Source organism: Fusarium tjaetaba (genome assembly GCF_013396195.1).
Source record: "Fusarium tjaetaba strain NRRL 66243 chromosome Unknown NRRL66243_c0000437, whole genome shotgun sequence".
Classification (NCBI taxonomy): Eukaryota; Fungi; Ascomycota; class Sordariomycetes; order Hypocreales; family Nectriaceae; genus Fusarium; species Fusarium tjaetaba.
The window spans coordinates 1-14,466 of NW_023501633.1; the positions used below are offsets into that span (position 1 = coordinate 1).

At 48.9% G+C, this 14,466-nt stretch overlaps 7 protein-coding genes across 7 annotated transcripts; 5 read left to right on the top strand and 2 right to left on the bottom strand.

Annotated features, from left to right (window-relative positions):
* Positions 1-38: 38 nt before the first annotated feature.
* FTJAE_13555 (ATP-dependent Clp protease protease subunit) lies at positions 39-1,018 on the top strand (the record flags this gene model as incomplete). The annotated part of the gene is made up of 3 exons (XM_037346710.1): positions 39-182; positions 375-516; positions 567-1,018. The coding sequence occupies 3 exons, from the start codon at positions 39-41 to the stop codon at positions 1,016-1,018; spliced, it is 738 nt and encodes a 245-aa protein (XP_037199406.1).
* Positions 1,019-1,782: 764 nt separating this feature from the next.
* FTJAE_13556 (alpha-galactosidase B) lies at positions 1,783-3,175 on the bottom strand (the record flags this gene model as incomplete). Its single annotated transcript, XM_037346711.1, has 4 exons — positions 1,783-2,094; positions 2,148-2,285; positions 2,341-2,994; positions 3,050-3,175. The coding sequence occupies 4 exons, from the start codon at positions 3,173-3,175 to the stop codon at positions 1,783-1,785; spliced, it is 1,230 nt and encodes a 409-aa protein (XP_037199407.1).
* A 1,475-nt stretch (positions 3,176-4,650) lies between these two features.
* Positions 4,651-6,325, top strand: FTJAE_13557 (HRT2-high level expression reduced Ty3 transposition; the record flags this gene model as incomplete). Its single annotated transcript, XM_037346712.1, has 6 exons — positions 4,651-4,672; positions 4,722-4,792; positions 4,844-4,974; positions 5,026-5,148; positions 5,199-6,048; positions 6,095-6,325. The coding sequence occupies 6 exons, from the start codon at positions 4,651-4,653 to the stop codon at positions 6,323-6,325; spliced, it is 1,428 nt and encodes a 475-aa protein (XP_037199408.1).
* A 390-nt stretch (positions 6,326-6,715) lies between these two features.
* FTJAE_13558 (uncharacterized protein) lies at positions 6,716-7,146 on the bottom strand (the record flags this gene model as incomplete). Its single annotated transcript, XM_037346713.1, has 3 exons — positions 6,716-6,859; positions 6,909-7,006; positions 7,062-7,146. The coding sequence occupies 3 exons, from the start codon at positions 7,144-7,146 to the stop codon at positions 6,716-6,718; spliced, it is 327 nt and encodes a 108-aa protein (XP_037199409.1).
* A 914-nt stretch (positions 7,147-8,060) lies between these two features.
* FTJAE_13559 (transcriptional regulatory moc3) lies at positions 8,061-9,972 on the top strand (the record flags this gene model as incomplete). The annotated part of the gene is made up of 3 exons (XM_037346714.1): positions 8,061-8,200; positions 8,250-8,568; positions 8,620-9,972. The coding sequence occupies 3 exons, from the start codon at positions 8,061-8,063 to the stop codon at positions 9,970-9,972; spliced, it is 1,812 nt and encodes a 603-aa protein (XP_037199410.1).
* Positions 9,973-10,565: 593 nt separating this feature from the next.
* Positions 10,566-11,590, top strand: FTJAE_13560 (dihydrodipicolinate synthase; the record flags this gene model as incomplete). The annotated part of the gene is made up of 2 exons (XM_037346716.1): positions 10,566-10,716; positions 10,764-11,590. 2 exons carry the CDS (start codon positions 10,566-10,568, stop codon positions 11,588-11,590), a joined length of 978 nt encoding a protein of 325 aa, XP_037199411.1.
* Positions 11,591-12,487: 897 nt separating this feature from the next.
* Positions 12,488-14,460, top strand: FTJAE_13561 (quinate permease; the record flags this gene model as incomplete). The annotated part of the gene is made up of 9 exons (XM_037346717.1): positions 12,488-12,588; positions 12,636-12,793; positions 12,844-12,948; positions 12,995-13,354; positions 13,405-13,593; positions 13,641-13,727; positions 13,776-13,998; positions 14,048-14,149; positions 14,199-14,460. 9 exons carry the CDS (start codon positions 12,488-12,490, stop codon positions 14,458-14,460), a joined length of 1,587 nt encoding a protein of 528 aa, XP_037199412.1.
* Between the last annotated feature and the right edge of the window lie 6 nt (positions 14,461-14,466).

Genomic DNA, 14,466 nt, shown 5'->3' on the forward strand with positions numbered 1-14,466 from the left:
CCGTAAACTTACATCACCGTTCACAGGCATTCGCGATCATGTTTTTACGGCCAAGAACGTTGCGCGTGCTGCGCGGCGTGTCGCAACAACATGTGAGAGCTTTTGGCTTCTCCAGTTCTTCCGGAAACTCGCCAATGTCACCAATGGGCAACATTCCCATGCCCTACATCGAGGAGTCGTCGGTAAGCTACCTCAGTCCAATTTGTTGCATGCGCGCAGCTAACAAGTGCAGGCTGCCGGAAGAAAAACATGTTCGTTCGAATCGGTGTCGCAGATTATTCAAGAAGCTGATGGGTTATAGGGGATATCTTTTCCAAGCTATTGCAGGTAAGGACAAGCTCTGGCCATTGAGTTGTCGTTGCTAACAGTGCTAGGAACGCATCGTCGTCCTGAATGGTGAAGTTAACGACTACATGTCCGCTTCGATCGTGTCGCAGCTGCTTTGGCTCGAGTCTGATACCCCCGATAAGCCGATCACGATGTACATCAACTCTCCTGGTGGTTCGGTCACCTCAGGTAGGTTCACCCGATAGCCAATCTACAATCGAGGCTCACAAAGAACAAAGGAATGGCAATTTACGATACCATGACCTACATCAAGTCACCAGTATCAACAGTGTGTGTCGGCGGTGCCGCGTCAATGGCTGCAATCCTCCTCGCAGGAGGTGAAGCAGGCAAGCGATTCTCTCTTCCCCATAGCTCGATCATGATCCATCAACCGCTGGGTGGTACCCGAGGCCAAGCATCCGATATTATGATCTACGCAAATCAGATCCAGAAGACACGGGAGCAGTCAAACAGAATCATGCAGTATCACCTCAACAAGGCCAAGGGTCATGAAAAGTATTCTCTTGAGGAGATTAATGATCTAATGGAACGGGATAAATACTTGTCTCCTGAGGAGGCTTTAGAACTCGGAGTCATCGATGAGATTTTGACGAAGAGACCTGAGTCGGAGCAAGAGAAGAAGGAGAAGGAGGAGAAGCAGGACGGGGCCGATACACCCCAGACGAGTTAAGACTTGAGCCTTTGGGTTGAATTTGTATATTACTGCTAACAAGCGTCTATGAAATACATTTTCGAGTTTGCTTTGAACAGGACATTCGTGGTAATCAGCCCATAGTCATGCTATGTCTCCATGTTCTTGAGAGCAGCGGTCTCAGCCACTGGTCCTTGGATCTTCTCTTCACAAGGAGTACATTTTCAAGTATAATAAACATGCATCCCTATTTATCTAATGATCAGGTATGACAAGATGGCCATACTCCAATGGCCAAGAGAGCAACGCCTCATTATTGATTACTTCAATTACCCCTGAGAGAAAAAGTCGTGGTGCAGGGTAGCTTCACTGTCTGCGTTCTTGTCGAGAGAAGATTCGCCCGCGGATCCTACTGATCCTTTCTCACATGTGAAAGCAGTAAAACAAGTTATTACTTTTTCCAAAGATGAGGTCACCGTGGTTGTGAAGGTTAGCTTTATTTATGCCGGAGAGGAATGTATTTACCTGTTTAGCTTGTTTAATAGCGACATGGAGTGTTAGCACATCTGCCCGTTGATAATTAACATCAGATATGACTGGTTAATGTTTCCTATTCTAGGGTTCGGCCGATGAAGAAAGACAAAGTTATGAGAAGATTTGAGCCGAACCAAGTTTCATGCTATGTACTAACTGCCTACCCACTTATCGGTCTTGTGTAGCAGCAGCCTCCAACAATCTTTGTACGTGAAATCGTAGATACACTTTCAAAATATATACACTTCAAAAAGTCTCAACTCATGGGCTTAGTTGTGGTCAATGCGGAAGACGGCAACATCGTGTGTCTGCAAGTTGGCAGAGACAGTCTTGCCCTTTCCTTTAGCGCCAGTCAGAAGCTCAGTCCACGAGTACTCCTGATCCTTGAGTCCTGGAACGTCCTTGAGGTTCAGCTGAGTGTTCAAGTTGCCCTTGCTGGCGACGATGGCGACAACTGTTCCGGTTGAGATGGGACCGGACCAGTAGGGGTAGATCTCGCCGCTTCCCTTGGTGGGGGTGTTGGGAGGAGTGAAAGGCACAGCAGGCTTGGAGAGCGAGTCTTGGTTGACGGCGAGAAGGCCCTGGAGCATAGTTAGAAGTTGTCAGGAACGGCCGGGGAAATGGTTGTAAGTACCTTGTTTGTGATCAACTTGACCTCATCGCTATTAAGCTTGGTCATATCGGTTCCAAGAATGATAGGAGACTTGGTGATACACCAGATGGCGAAGTGAGTGCGTTCCTCAGCAGGGGTAAGAGCACCGTTGGCAAGGATCTAGGTTTTGGTCAGCATCGTACTCATTCACAGCCAAGGCACGGTCAAGACTCACCATCATATCGAGATCGTTGTAGTGGCCTGGCACAGTGTACTTCAGGATAGGTGCTGCCTGGTTAGCAATACGGACAACATCCGCCCATTTGCCCCAGTTGTCCTGGCTCATTCGCCACATGTGTCCAACTTGAGCACCCCAAGTCCAAACCTCATCATAACCCCAGTTGCAAAGCGAATAGAGGATGTCCCTTCCTGTAGCTTTAAGGAGATCCCTCATTTTCTCATACCGAGGCTTAGAGCTAGGAGCTTGGTTGTTGGGGCATGTCTGGATATCGGCAGCGTTGCCTGTGTTGCAGGGTGTGTAACAGTTGTCGTACTTCCAATAGTCGACACCCCAGCTGGCCAGAAGATTTGCATCTTGCTGCTCGTGGCCTTGACTTCCTGGATAACCTGCGCAAGTCTTGACACCGCCGTCACCATAAAGACCGAACTTGAGACCCATTGCGTGGATCTCATCGGCGACTGGCTTGATACCTCTTGGCCACTTTGCAGGGTCAGGGACGAGGTTGCCCTTGGAGTCTCGCTGCTTTGTAGACCAGCAGTCATCGATGTTGACGTACTGGTATCCAGCGTCCTTGAGGCCTAGACTGATGAAGGTTTTGGCTGTAGCAAGGGCAACTTTCTCACTAGCTGCGTTGCATTGTCCTTGATTCTAGTGATACTGTTAGTGATGATCACATGGAATGATATACTCAAGAGGCCCTCACCCAGCCGTTCCAGCCAAGAGCAGGAAGCTTGCCAACTTCACGAGTTTGAAGATGCTTTCCTGAAGGGACAGCCGTGGCTAATCCGGCGAGAGCCACAACACCGAGAGATTGAGTATTGAAGAACATGGTAAAGGCACTGGAGCTACTGTTGAGTATGTACAAGATATTGACTGAAAAGGTATTGGAAACATGATTCTTATATACACTTGACCCTTGTACATGCTCGTCTAATTCTGGTACGGCACTTCATGATGCTTGAGCTGCCGGCTAATAAGACAACCGCTGGTTAAACTCGTTCAAAGTCGTTTAAGTCGACACCTCCACAAAAACAAGTCCGGGGAAGGTCTCAGATCGGAATTGATCAACAAATCACACGACGTCAAACTCGTACTAATTGGCGCGGCTCATGGGCAACTCCCGTTTTCCCCAGATGGAGATGGAAAAATGCACTTCTTTTTACCGCTTCAGCGCTGGTGATCCACCGAGGATCAAGCCGAGTACTACCTTCCTCTGCGTCGCGTATTTGGAAGTCGTTCGATGAATTGAATGGTGCGGTGCTGCTGCAAAGTGAGGTTGATGATTGAACTTGCGGGCCAATCGGAGCTGTGGCTAGTATTTCCTGACTGGGTTGAGGATTAGCGAAACAGTTTTGGTGACCCTTTCATAAGCGGACCAAACATGATGTAACTTAAACAACCTTGCTGAAACAAGACGATTCAATGCGTCTTCTCTCAGGTCGGATGCACTGTTACTACCTGGTATGTTTCTTCTTGATTGAGATGTTGGCAGGGGAGTCGGGATGAACGTGCCGGGTGAGTGGTGCGGATCTTGGGTAAACAGAAACATGCAGCTGATGATATTCGGACCGACATTAGAGCTGAAGTACGGAACAGATATGGAAAGAATACATTATTAGGACCTTGATGGCAGTTATTGGTAACAATAGAGATATAGGCTAGAGATGAGGTGAAGACGAAGCAACCGGATGAAGAAGAGAGCCCTCAAGATACTTGACAAGAGTATCAGCCGATCGAATGATCGAATGTTTCAACCCACCCTGCCTCAATGGTTGATCAGGCTAGCTGGGAACGAGTCAGAGAGGCAAATTTCAGGAAAGGGAGATATGCGGTTTCAAACAATCAGGTAGCCATGGATCAGTGGTGTAGAGTCTTAGGTCACTTACCTTACAAACTCTAGATGAAGTGGTTAAGTCGGCAAATCGTTCTTATCTTGACAGAATGAAATGTCATTTGTAAAAGACTGAGAAAACGATAACAATCAGTCATCTCACAATATCCTCAGCTACTTATTCATGATTTTATTTCCTAATCAGGCAATTAGACAGCTCCTCCAAGCCTCAGTAGTCCAGGTCTAGCCTCTCATGGTGTTTTCCGACCAGCTCGGCATTCAAAATTGTTCCTGACGTCAGATTCGAGACTGTTCCTGTTGAACCCCACCAAAAAAAGTGCCCCGCGTACCCCTCCGCTTCCATGATGGCGGGCCTGATCTTCAAATAATTGCTCCTTGGAGATCTTCAAGACGGATCAGCAGAAAACTCGTTCCCCCTCTCTTCGTTGTAGGCCACTTGTGCAAACGGAATAATGGAGCACGATACTAAGACCCGTATGTGCTTCTCGACTCTGCCCTCGAACGCGACTGACTCCGTCGACAGCCCAATACAAAACCAGCGATCCTACCTCGTTCGCGAGTGAATCGGTCAAGAGGCGATGGCCTGTCATTCTGGTAAGACTTCTGGGTGTATGCCTCACGAGACAATTTCTGACCGTCAACTAGACCCAAGGAATTGACGATGTCTATCGCGCCGTTACCAAGACCAGCGACCCCGAGAAACTAGCGGAGGGCAAGAAGATTATCGAGCAACTCGCCAATCTCAAGTACGAGGTTGAGCATGACCGAAAGCTCAGGTACGATATGCCTGTATCGCGCACAGAAGAACACCACCGCTGACTGCGCAGTCCCCTACCCGATGACGGATTTACGGAAGAGATCGAGACATATAACAAGGAGCTCGAGGCTCTTGGCCCCGATGCTCACTGGTACGATGTACCATGGCTGTTCTCCGAATGCTACCTATACAGGTAAGTCCTTGCGACAAGATCCCCCTGAGTGCGCCGCTCACAGTATGCAGACGCATCGCGGCCATATTCCGCATGACCGAACACTGGAGATCCTACGATCTTTTCGCCCGACAGAAGATGGACACATTCCGATCATCAAGGCCCGCCGTTCTCGAGCTCGCTAGCAACTATAGGCAATTAGTCGAGCAGCTCCGCGCTGATAAAGACTCAACACATGATCCCGAGGCAGAGAAGACTCTGTTCCAGGAGATGTTTGAGATTTGCCTTTGGGGAAACGCTACAGACTTGTCATTGCTTACAAACTTGACCTATGAGGACATCCAGAAACTCCAGGGTTCTTCGGCTCGTAAGGCGGCTGAGAAGAACATCCTCGTCAATGATCTCCCTAAGGCGTTTGATATTCTTAAGAAGGCGCAGGCTGAGGGCAAGAAGGAGCGTCGCGTTGATATCGTCCTCGACAATGCTGGCTTTGAGTTGTATGTCGATATGATTCTGGCCGGGTACCTTCTCTCAGCTGGTCTCGCCACGCAAGTCGTCCTGCGACCTAAGTCCATCCCCTGGTTCGTCTCCGACGTTGTGCCCAGCGACTTCAGCGGCTTGTTGAACGCCGTCGCCAACCCCCGCGCTCTATACGACACACCATCGGAGGATGAGGAACTTCAGGGAAAGAAGCCTGAGCCCCTGTCTGAGGAGGGCGAGAAGGATCTCAAGTTCCTTTTCCAAGAGTGGGCTACGTTCCACGCCGAGGGACAGCTTATGCTCCGACCCAACCGATACTGGACTTATGGCGGTAGCTTCTGGCGACTCCCTGCTGAGAACCCCGAGTTGCACGAGGAGCTCAAGGAGGCCGAGCTTGTCATCTTCAAGGGTGACCTGAACTACCGCAAGCTCACCGCTGATGTAAGTAACCTCCATCTTGTTTGAAACCAATACTGACTTGGGACAGGCTGCCTGGCCCGCTACTACACCTTTCATCGAGGCTCTCGGCCCTATGGGCCCTCCGTCGGGCGTCAACGTCTTGTCCTTGCGAACTTGCAAGGCTGATGTTGTCGTCGGTCTTCCAGAGGGTAAGGATGAGGAGTTGAAGCAACTTGAGGGCGGCGGTGGTGATTCTGGTGCTCGAAAGTGGGCGTGGAACGGAAAATGGGCTGTTGTGAACCTGTCTCAGGGTCATTAGAGGGGGCAAACAGGGATGTATTTTGTTGATATGATGATAGATGTTTAGACGTACAAAAGAGATAATAGAAAACATATGATATTGTCTCTTCGCTGCTTTCCAGTTAGGATACTGGCAGACTGCTGGGTTTTGTTTCTGCCCTTATTCAAGTTTCCCTCAATTTAGTCAACATGCACATGTTTAAGGACTTTCCGTAATCAGATGACACCAAAGATACAGGTCAGATTGAAACGACGAAAGAAGCCTATTCCGAGCAACGTCTTACGAACAGGACGTCAGACTCCATTCGTAACCCATGATCAACCACCAAGAGAATCGCAGACTCCACGCTACCACGTTCCTTTTCGACAGCAAACATGCCGTCGAGGAGTACACACTACAGTGATATTCTTATGTTGACTTCTCAACCTCAGCTTTTTGCTTCTCCTTCTCTGCTTCCTCCGAGGCCTTTCGCTTTCGTTTCGCTTCTATCTGTGCGACGATGTCGGCGTGGATAGAGCCGGGCGTACGAGGACCACTGTTGCGAACGCGATCCTGTTGAAGCTTTTAGTCTTTTCGTCTGGAAGCCTTTGGGGTGTGATACCTGATCGAGCGCAAGACGTCCATCGTCACAAGTCGGGCATACTTCCGCGTTGAGTGGTACGGCAAAGCACTCGTGCTTGGAAACCAGGGACTGGGAAGCTTGAGAAGGAGGATGTTAATTGGATGAACAAAGTTGATGTTGACGGAGACGAACGGTTTGATGTGCCCTGAAGGGGGCCTTCGCTTTTGGTAGTTGGGGAGGAAGCTTCCCACAGATTGAGCACTTCTTGAGTAGGCATGATGAACTACTTGAGGTGTTTCAGTATTAGTTAGGATAGGTTGATAGAAATGGACGGTTGTGTTGGTAAATGAGGATAAATGGGTGGTTGAGTTAAGAAGATGAAGTTATAGCGAAATGAAAAGGCCAAGTGGTTTTTAACTCTTCATATGAAGCCTGACGTCACATGGAAGCACCTTAAGTTATAGAATCATGTGAGTTTTTTATTCATCGCAGTTTTATTTGTGCGACAGAAAGAACGAGTCGCAAAGGCTGTTATTGGGCTTCGTTGAACTCGGTGTAAGTCAAGCCGCTCCATATACTCTGTAGACGTAAGGCATTCAGTAGTGGTCACAACTAATACTTGGGTGGTTTTATTGCTACAGACTCGGTGACAGTATTACAGGCAAAATTGAATAATTCAGCGGCGAGGGTTCATTCTAATAGAATCTCTTTTTATAACCAACCCGTTTCTGAACCCGAAGGTATCGAGTCTATAAGCTGTCCCGACAGCTTGGGCCTCACCCGCCAGGGTGGCAGAATTGACTTTGCAGATCCACCCACTGTCATCAAACTTGTCACTTGATGCGAAAGAGGGGGGGATGTTCAAAATATGCACAGAGGCCATTAATGAGTTATAATTTGTTGATTACCTTATATCATTTTACTTCACCTTCAGAATACCAATGGTTTTTCTTGGCTCTTTATTCTTGGGAAAGATGGACATGTAGAGCTCCTTCTTATTGTCACCCCAGACACGGGTTCCTGATCTTCTGGAAGGCGCCCCGCAAATGCCAATGCCAATGCAAACGGAGCTCTTCCGCGTCAGGTGACGGATTTAGGTTCCTCATCTTGCATTATACATCAACTTTAATCGACCTGACCAGCCGTTATAGCACCATTGACCGTTTATGATTTCAGCGGCGAGACGTTATAATGGACATGAACAGTGGACGACCTCTCATTCCTCGCCTCCCAAGCGGTGTATCTCCTCAAACTCACAGCCCATCAAATACAAGACCTGCGACCTCGGCACGACGACAGATCCGCTCACGCGAGGGATGTTTAACATGCAAGTATGTATAAACAAAACATCAACAGATGCAGCATCTAATTCGCCCAAAGGAGGAGAAAAGTCAAATGTGATGAGCAAAGACCGCGATGTTCTCATTGCGAGAGGCTGAATATGGAGTGCAAATGGCGACCTCAGCAACGATCAGGAGTTCAAAGAAGACAAGCGCCTTCCACCGAAGTCCATGATCAATCTATCGAGCAGCACCTATCACCAAATTTCGACACATCACCCGGGAGCTCAGTGTTCCAACCAGGAAACGCAGTTGATGAAGTCTTCGATTATGCAAGTTTCATGTGGGACTACGGCGATTTTTGGCAAAATGCTTCACCAGAGACACAGCAGAATCAGGGGCTGGAAACAAATATGTTGGTAAGACGAAACTCTTGACTACATCTACGTAGGCGGTGCTGACACGAAAAGGCGGCTCAGTCGCAGATTACATTCCCTGACAGGACCGCGTTTGCGACGCCGCTTCCAGCGCCCTCACTCGCACAAAGCGCCGGGAGTCGTGACCAAGATACTACGGATGCAAGTACCAAGTTGATGGAATTCTTCGCCAGCTCCGTCAACCCCCCTATCATCGCTGAGGTAGAGACTCAGAAGAAGTGGGTGTCTATGCGACAAGCTGTTGTCGAAATGGCAAGCATTTCTCCCATGGTGCGACATGCGATCATGGCGTTTTCGAATTTACTTCTTTCTCGACGCGATGGGAATTGGACCATGAGCGACGAGGATCACTATCAACGAGGCGTTACCGAGGTCGCGAGCCATGATGGCACATCAATGTCGGAACACAGCCCTGCACGAGAATATCTGCTCGCAGCATTATTCTTTCTCAGCTATATCGATATCTTGGAGAGTCGTCTCGATGCTGCACACTCTAATCTCAAGCGCGCATATACGCTCTTCCAAAGCAGTAATAAGCACAGCCTGACATCGGTAGAGAAGCAGTTACTTCTTTGGATTCGGCTTCTCGATGGTCGGGCGGTAACGGCTGGTGGCTCTGGCCTTTTCCTCACTAAGGACGACGAACTTCTTTTGGTAGAAGCATCGCCCGCGAGTTTCGATGGTGAGCCTGAAGAAGTTTCGAAGGATCCCGCTGAAGACATTGAGGACGTCTTGTTTCAAGTGCTTTATCAACCTGGCGTTGTGTTCTACCAGAAAGTCCAAAGCTTCATGGGGAGGATATCCAAGATAGACCCCTGGCATCGTTCCCGAGGGACGGTCGAAGATGAAATCGAAGTCATGAACATCGGTACGGTCATAGCGGCTGATTTGCGAACACTATACGAACACCGCCCACCATTGATGGACTTTGCTGTGGCAGGCAAGCTAAAGGAGCCTCACGTCTCGAAGCATCTAGCTTTTGTCATCACGCGAGCATTTCGAACGTACCTCTCGAACTATTACGCTAGCAAAGTCCACCTTCACCGCGTTGCCTACAAGAATCTTCCCTTGACAAAAGAGGCGTCTGAGGCATTGGACCAGATCCGAAATCTCGCTAGACAAATTGTGGCGGACTTGGACCCTGAGGATACGCTTCCCGTCAACATGCTATGGCCGCTGCTGATGCTAGGAGTTGAAGAGCAAGACGCCAACGAAAAGGCGTGGATAAAGACTCAGATTCTTAGAATGGAGAAGGTTGCTGGCAACGCACGCATCACGGCGCAAGTGTTGGAAGAGGTTCAAGCTCGACAAGATGCTGCCAAGGCACGAATGGATATCCGGGCCGTGATGCATGCAGTTTTCAACTCATGCTTTGCCATAGTCTGAGTTGTTTGAGACATGGTCGGCTTCTAACGGCTTGCTTTTCAGAGGAGCACGGAACATCGCCAATAATTACCACCAATGGTCGCTCACCAACCTTTCTGCAACCCCAACCACCATTTAGTTAGCTTCGCATATGTATCCGACATGTCGGGACGAACTAGTTCCCATGGCTCATGCCACTAATATCATGCAACTTGGCATGGATCACTTCTCTTCTCTTGGTCTTCAACAGTTCAAGTTGACGCTCGGCTCGATGCTCCACTCACACTCGTCGAGCCGATCGGATGTGGCTGTCTCCAACTTCCCCGCATGATGCTAAATGTGGATGAAGCTGGGGATGGATGGGTCTTGGCACTTGGACAAACCGACAAACCATCATGGCCATGAATTGCGTCGATCCCCGCATGGGACGTGGCATGATACCCATGGATCCGATGGGGGCAGAACGAATATCCCCACAATGTCCGAGTGTGGAACAAAACCCTCCCCATTGATCTTGAGACGATTGATCATCTTTGCTCTGTTCTTCATTCTTCATTCCAACATCTTGTGATCTAAACGAACAGTATCTCAACACCTAATCTCAATTAATCACAATGGGCTCAATCGCGACAACGAGCAAGTCATTCCCTGGCGGAATTCACGTTCCCTCCCTGACTTGGTTTGCCAATGATGCCAACCAAGAGATCGACTGGGACGTTCAGAAGAAGCACATCGAGTTCTTGATAACCTCTGGTCTAGACGGAAGTATGTTCAAACAAATGCTTCACATGAACCAAACTAATAGACTGCAGTCGTTATTGCTGGAACAAACGGAGAGGCCGTCACACTCTCGGCCGCCGAAAAGTCACAGCTCGTCCGAACCACTCGAGAGATTGCAGTCTCCCTCGGCCGTCCCGATATCACAATCACATTGGGTACCTCATCACAAACCACACGAGATGCCATTAACGAGACAAAGCTCGCCAAGGAAGCTGGCGCTGACTTTGTTCTCGTTCTCACTCCCAGCTACTTCCACTTCGCCATGACACAAGATGCCATCGTGGCTTTCTTTGAGGAGCTTGCCGAAGCGAGCCCTGTTCCCGTTGTTATCTACAACTTCCCTGGCGTTGTCGCTGGCCTTGACGTCAACTCGGAGATGCTCGAGCGCCTGGGTCAGCACCCCAACATTGTCGGCGTGAAGTTGACATGTGGTGGTATCGCTAAGGTTGCCCGCATTGCAGCTCAGTTTAAGCCTGAAGAGTTCTTTGCTCTCGCTGGACAGAGCGACTGGCTCGTTCCCGCTCTCTCTGTCGGAGGCACAGGCACCATCACCGGTGTCGCAAACTTGTATCCCAAGACCTGTCTGCAGATCTACGATTTGTACAAGGCTGGCAAGACAAAAGAGGCTGAAGCCGCACAGCTTGAGCTGGCAAAGATGGAATGGGGATTTGCTAAGGGTGGTATCAACGGTACCAAGTGGGTTGTTGCTAAGCTCCACGGATATCCTCTGGAGAGCTGCCATTGCAGACGGCCTTATCCCAAGTATAGCGACGAGAGTAAGCAGGAGTGGATTTACAAGGTTGTTGAGCCTCTGTCGGCTGTTGAGAAGGGTCTTGGTAAGAGGGCAGAGAATATCTAGAGGGCGTTTAGAGACTATATAATGCGATTTAACGTAAAGGCATACAAAAGAAAGAATTCAAGAATATTCAAGTACATATTCAAGACCAGGTTTCAATGTTAAACAATCACATCACATACTCTACTATCTAATCGCAAGGACCTCACAACAATAGGCACGGTGTACTCTGTACAAGACGGCCAATACCAACATGGCTATTACAAGTCTGAGATGATCAAAACATCACATTTAGCGAATTCCAACTATCTCGTACAAAGACACGAAGCTCTTCGGCTCTCATTTTCTTCTGCTTGATATCACTACCAGCTCTTGTTCCGGATCAAAGGGTCGGGATTGTTAGTCTGGTATTCATCATGAAGATTCCGCTATGAACCGAGTTGCGAGCCGGATATCGACCATCAGGCCATGGTCAATTCAGCTAAGAACAATTCTCTGACTGTTAATGAATCTATTCCGGCATTAGTTTTCGCTCAAACATGGAACAAGGTCATATGATGCCTTGAAAACTCGGTACATGCTTCGCCTAAATTACCAATCTTGTTAGCCAAGCATCCCCGCATGACCCAAGAACCAATCGCCTGTCGTCGTCGCATCGGCTCGCGTGTCGGATGCTTCTCCAAGCAAAAATCTCAACTGACTCATGATGAACTACTAACAACCCCTGTCACTTCTTTAATCCTCATGCGAAAGCAGTTGGAATGACCTCACCCTCGTCTTCTCCACACCCGTCCCCGGATTATTCTTCTGCTTTCCCCACGCCCCCCGGATTGACGATGGGATAAGCTATATATCCGAGGGGGCCTTCCTGCGGGGGATGAAGGATTTACATGCAACACTGCAGTTCTTCACTTCCCATTTTCAGAAGGTTCATTTATCAGAAGATAAAGATTAGACAACATGGGTGGCTTTCGTGCTGTGGAAGATAGGCCTACGCCAAAGGAGGTGTACAATTGGCGACTGTACACTGAGGCTGCTGTTATTGCTACAGGATCACTGCTGTAAGTTTACTCACTGAAATGAGAAAATTGAGTATTAACAACTATAGGTTCGGTTATGATTCTGCTTTTATCGGCACCACCATTGCTCGCGAAAGCTTCAAGCGTGACTTCAACATCAAGCCCGAGCACTCGGCTGATATCTCGAGTAACATCACTGCCACTTTCCAAGCTGGTGCTTTCTTTGGCGCCATCATTTGCTTTTTGAGTATGTTTTTTCATCTGTTGGACCAGGGACAATTGCTGACAGATTTGAAGTTACTGAGAAGATTGGTCGCAAGTGGGCTCTTCAGGCCAACGTTGTTGTATTCCTTATCGGTGCTATTCTCATGACTGCTGCTACTCACCAACTGTCCTATATCTGTAAGTCGCTCTCCAACTCATCTCAGCCCCTATCTAACGTCTTCAGACGCTGGCCGCGCTCTCACCGGTATCGCATGCGGTGCCATCACCGCCACAGTCCCCAGCTACATCGCTGAGCTCTCCATTGTCTCCATCCGCGGTATCCTCACCGGTCTCTTCGAAGTCACATACCAAACCGGTTCTCTGATCGGCTTCTGGATCAACTACGGCATCAACCAGAACATGAACCCCTCTTCCGCCGCAGCATGGCGAGTCCCCATGGCCGTTCAGATCGTCCCCGCTGCTATCCTCTTCGTCGGTGGCTTCTTCCTGCATGAGAGTCCATTGTGGTTGATGCGCAAGAATCGTGAGGAGGATGCTACCAAGGCGCTTGAGAGTCTGCGACAGATTCCCCGTGATCACAAGTGTAAGTTTTGTTTGTTATGGAGTAAGAGTTTGGTGCTAATTATGGGATAGATCTTCAGGAGGATCTCGATATGATTCGAAAGCGTCTTGCAGATGAAGCCCACGTTGCTAGCAGGTTTGGTACCGGACCTTGGGCTCTTTTCCGAGGTGCTGTATCTGAACTTACCAAGAAGGGAATGCGAAACCGTGTTCTGCTTGTTTTCTGCGCTTTTGCTTTGCAGAACATGTCCGGTGCTGCTGGTAAGTTGGCCGTTGCATCATTACAGGCCTTGACTAACAGTCCTTAGCCATCAACTATTACTCACCTACTCTTTTCGGTTCTCTCGGTATCAGCGATGTTGCCCTCTACACTGGCATCTATGGTCTTGTCAAGGGTATGCTCAACAATCCACCGAAGCTAAACTTTTACTGACTCTTTGTAGCTGTTGCATCTATCATCTTCTACGGTGCTCTCATTGACATGTGGGGACGACGTAACCCTACCATCATCTCATCTGCCATGTGCTCTGTTTGTCTTTGGATCGTTGGAGCTTATGTCAAGATTGGACACCCTGCTACTATCATTGCTGAGGGCAAGGAGCTTTCTCCTTCGACTGCTGCTGGTGGCAAGGCTGCCACGGCTATGATCATGATTTACTCTGTCTTGTAAGTTCTCCCATTGAATGTGATGAATTCAGTATTCTGACTCTTATAGCTGGTCCTTTGGTCTCAACGGTATCCCCTGGATTGTCTCAGCTGAGATCTTCCCTGGTGCTCTCCGAACCTTGACAGGTACATACGCAGCCTGTGTTCAATGGTAAGTCACCTGCAAATCTCTCTTCAACAACAATAACTAACTCCTACAGGCTCACACAATTCGCCATTACTAAGGCTCTTCCCTACATCTTCAAGTCCTTCGGCTACGGAACATGGTTCTTCTTCGCATGCTGGATGATCACTGCCACCGTCTGGGCCTTCTTCTTCCTCCCCGAGACAAAGGGCAAGACCCTCGAGGAGATGGACGTCATGTTTGGCTACGTTCACGACCGCGCTCCAAGCGAGCAGGACGATATGGTCAAGGCTGGTGCGAGATCTTCTGTGACTGAGCACAAGGAGGAAAATGTTTAATTAGGG